At 53.7% G+C, this 2,934-nt stretch overlaps 1 protein-coding gene across 1 annotated transcript; it reads left to right on the top strand.

The window, feature by feature from the left end:
- Positions 1 to 449: 449 nt before the first annotated feature.
- Positions 450 to 2,718, top strand: LOC128125402 (galectin-7; the record flags this gene model as incomplete). The annotated part of the gene is made up of 3 exons (XM_052762791.1): positions 450 to 598; positions 1,198 to 1,399; positions 1,919 to 2,718. Coding segments are annotated over 3 exons (465 nt in total), but the record flags the coding sequence as incomplete, so codon positions are not given.
- Between the last annotated feature and the right edge of the window lie 216 nt (positions 2,719 to 2,934).

The following is a 2,934-nucleotide window of genomic DNA, read 5'->3' as shown; positions in this document are numbered from 1 at the left end:
CTTGACGTGGGGGCAGGGCAGGAGGAGACTGGCCCAGCCTTAACAGCTTTGCCCTTAGGGCAGGGGTCTGTGCCAGGTGTGGGTGTTGGATGGAAAGGGTGGAGCTGAACCACCACCAGCCTTTACTTAAGGTCCCCTCTTGCAGCTCTTGGCCTCACTGCTTCTGTATTGCTGTGATAGCCATGTCTGGGAGCTCCGTAAGTGTTCTGAGGCTGCGGGAGCCGGGCCAGGGTGGGGCAGGTCGGGAGGTCTGGCCTTCCCGAAACCTCCCCTTCACAGCCTCAGGAGAGCTGAGTGCTGCCTGTCTCTTGGGTCTCCCCAGCTGGTCCTGAAGGTCTCCCCAGGCTGGCTTCCCTTTCTTGTAACTGTTCTGTCCATCCACGTCTGTGTCTCTGCCTCCCCTCTAATCTGCTTGTCTTCTGTCCTGTCCCTGGAGTTCCTAACTGGGGTTGGCCCATCTGTTTCTTTGTCTCCCTGGTTCTCATCCCTGCCCCACCCAAATCTTTCAGGCCACCCACCACAAGACCCCTCTGCTTCAGGGTCTCCGCCCCGGCACAGTCATGAGAATTCGAGGTGTCGTCCCTGAACAGGCTGGCAGGTGACATCCTGGGTTCTAGGACGTGGGTGGGGGATGAAAAGTAGGTGATCTCCAGGCTAAGTGGATCGTTTCTCACAGCCCGTACATGGGGTTCCTGGGGCCTAGTCTATCAAGTAGGGTCTTTGACTGTCTGTTGCTATCTTAATTTGGATGTATTCACTGATGTTCCCAAAGACTTCGTAGGTGGGTGCTCAAATTTCCCTAAAAATTTAGGGTTCTAGGGCAACCTCAAGAATCCCTGGTCAATCCTAGGAGCTCGATGTCCCATTTTTCAGGAGCCTGAAAATCTGCCTTGGGTCTTGACACCAGAGTACCCGGTCATCAAGCCCATGGTCTACTAAAATTGGGACCTCGGACTTTGTGGGAGTATTGCTAATCTAGAATAATAGGGTCCATGCTACCAGGCCTGCTTATCTGGGGTGGGATTCCCTGTAATCAGGAACACAGCCCACCGATCACACCAGAACTCCAGGACAGCTCCAGCGTCTGGAAATGAGGCTATAAACATGGGGACTCTGTGTGGGTGGATGTGTGCCCAGGGAACCATATAAACCTTCGCATGGTGCTTGCTGATCTCTGAGGCCTACTGTTCCCGGCAGGTTCCATGTTAACCTGCTGTGCAGCGAGGAGCAGGGGGCAGACGCCGCCCTGCACTTTAACCCAAGGCTCGACACATCCGAGGTAGTCTTCAACACCAAACAGCAAGGCAAATGGGGCCGTGAGGAGCGGGGCTCCGGCATCCCCTTCCAACGCGGGCAGCCCTTTGAAGTGCTCCTCATAACCACAGATGAAGGCTTCAAGGTGCGTCTTTGAAGGGGAATGGGTCAGACCCAGGTCTAGAGCAGTGAGCTACCGTGAGTGTGGAAGGAAAGTCCTTGGGGTTCTGGAACCAGGGCCCGGGCCTGACACGAACCTTCTCTCCTGATCTGCTCTTAACAAGACTGAGTGATCAAAAGCCAAGTGCCCAAGGGGTGGGTGTCCCAGCAGGTGTTGTGAACACAAACCGCTCTCTCCCTGTTGCTCCAAGACCAACATCCAGTATCAGATACTGGTAGGGGTCTTGGATGAGACTTCTCACCCACATCATTCACCACCTTCAATCCCCGCTGCCATAGATGGCCGCTCAAATCGTGGTGGTGACATCAGCAGCCCACACTCAAACACCTTTGTCCTGTGTGGATCTGAACTCACTGTGTCCCATTAAAATGGACAACAGACCCATTTTCCGTCTGAGAGGAGAGAGGCTTGCTGTGGTTAGCGTTTTCCCCAGTCGTGGACCGCGATCCGCATCTAGGCCTAATTTAAGCTTTCCCCCTGCAGGCAGTGGTCGGGGACGAAGAGTACCTCCACTTCAATCACCGGATGCCACCCGCGAGCGTGCGCTTGGTGGAGGTGGGCGGAGACGTGCAGCTGCATTCTGTGAATGTCTTCTGAGCCAAGGGCGGCAGGGTGGGGGAGGATCGCAGAGGAGGGTGTGGATGACGAATAAAGTGTAGCTGTAGTTCCCGACTGTGTCTGTGTCCTTTATGTGTGGCTGAAAAAACTGAGAAAAACAGTGATCCAGGGTCACAGTGAGCCTGTGTCGAGACCGCATCAAACCTGCATGGCAAGGAGGTAGCTGAGCAGAGGCCCAGCGCTTTCCTTCCGGGAGCACCTAGGTGCTGGTGCTGGTTTGGGTGGGGGAAGGGTAAAAAACAGTCTGTGTAGCCCAGGCTGGCCTCAGACTTCCAGCCATTCCTTTGCCTCAGCCTCTCAAGTGCTGGCAGAGATTACAGGGGTGCACTATCACATCAATTATTTTGTAACTATTTGTAAGTGTGTGTGTGTGTGTTTCATGCCAATGAGTGACAAAGGTGTCCCATTCCTTGGAGGTGTTGTTACAAGCAGTTGTGAGGTGCCCAGCGTGGGTGCAGGGAACCGAACTCAGGTCTAGTGCAAGAACATCAAGCGCCCTTTACACAGGAAGCTGTTGTGTTCTGGCGGCCTGCCGGCATTTGGAGGTACCCTTTATGTGACACTATGTCATCTTCACAAAGGTCACCAAATGTTTCCTTTTGAAAAAGCAGAAATGCTGGACATGGTGGCTCACGTCTGTTATCTCAGTATTCTGGCGGCTGAGGCAAGAGAATTGCCCTGAGTTGGAGGCGAGCCTGGGATACACACAGAATGAGATTCTGTCAAACAAACAAACAAAACAAAACAAAACAAAAAAACCATCAAAACACAAATAAAAAACTCAAAGGAGTTCCGCTTTATCTCTCTCATTCGGGCACCCCAAACTTTCGGCTCCCGGGAGCCTCGGAGGCACCTGGGCATGCGGGGGAGGGCATCCCTCT

The sequence above is a fragment of the Peromyscus californicus genome, unplaced genomic scaffold (assembly GCF_007827085.1).
Source record: "Peromyscus californicus insignis strain IS unplaced genomic scaffold, ASM782708v3 Scaffold_4__1_contigs__length_199733344, whole genome shotgun sequence".
In the NCBI taxonomy this organism is placed as follows: domain Eukaryota; kingdom Metazoa; phylum Chordata; class Mammalia; order Rodentia; family Cricetidae; genus Peromyscus; species Peromyscus californicus.
Note: the sequence above shows the minus strand (reverse complement) of the source record. Positions and strands in the feature narration are given on the sequence as shown.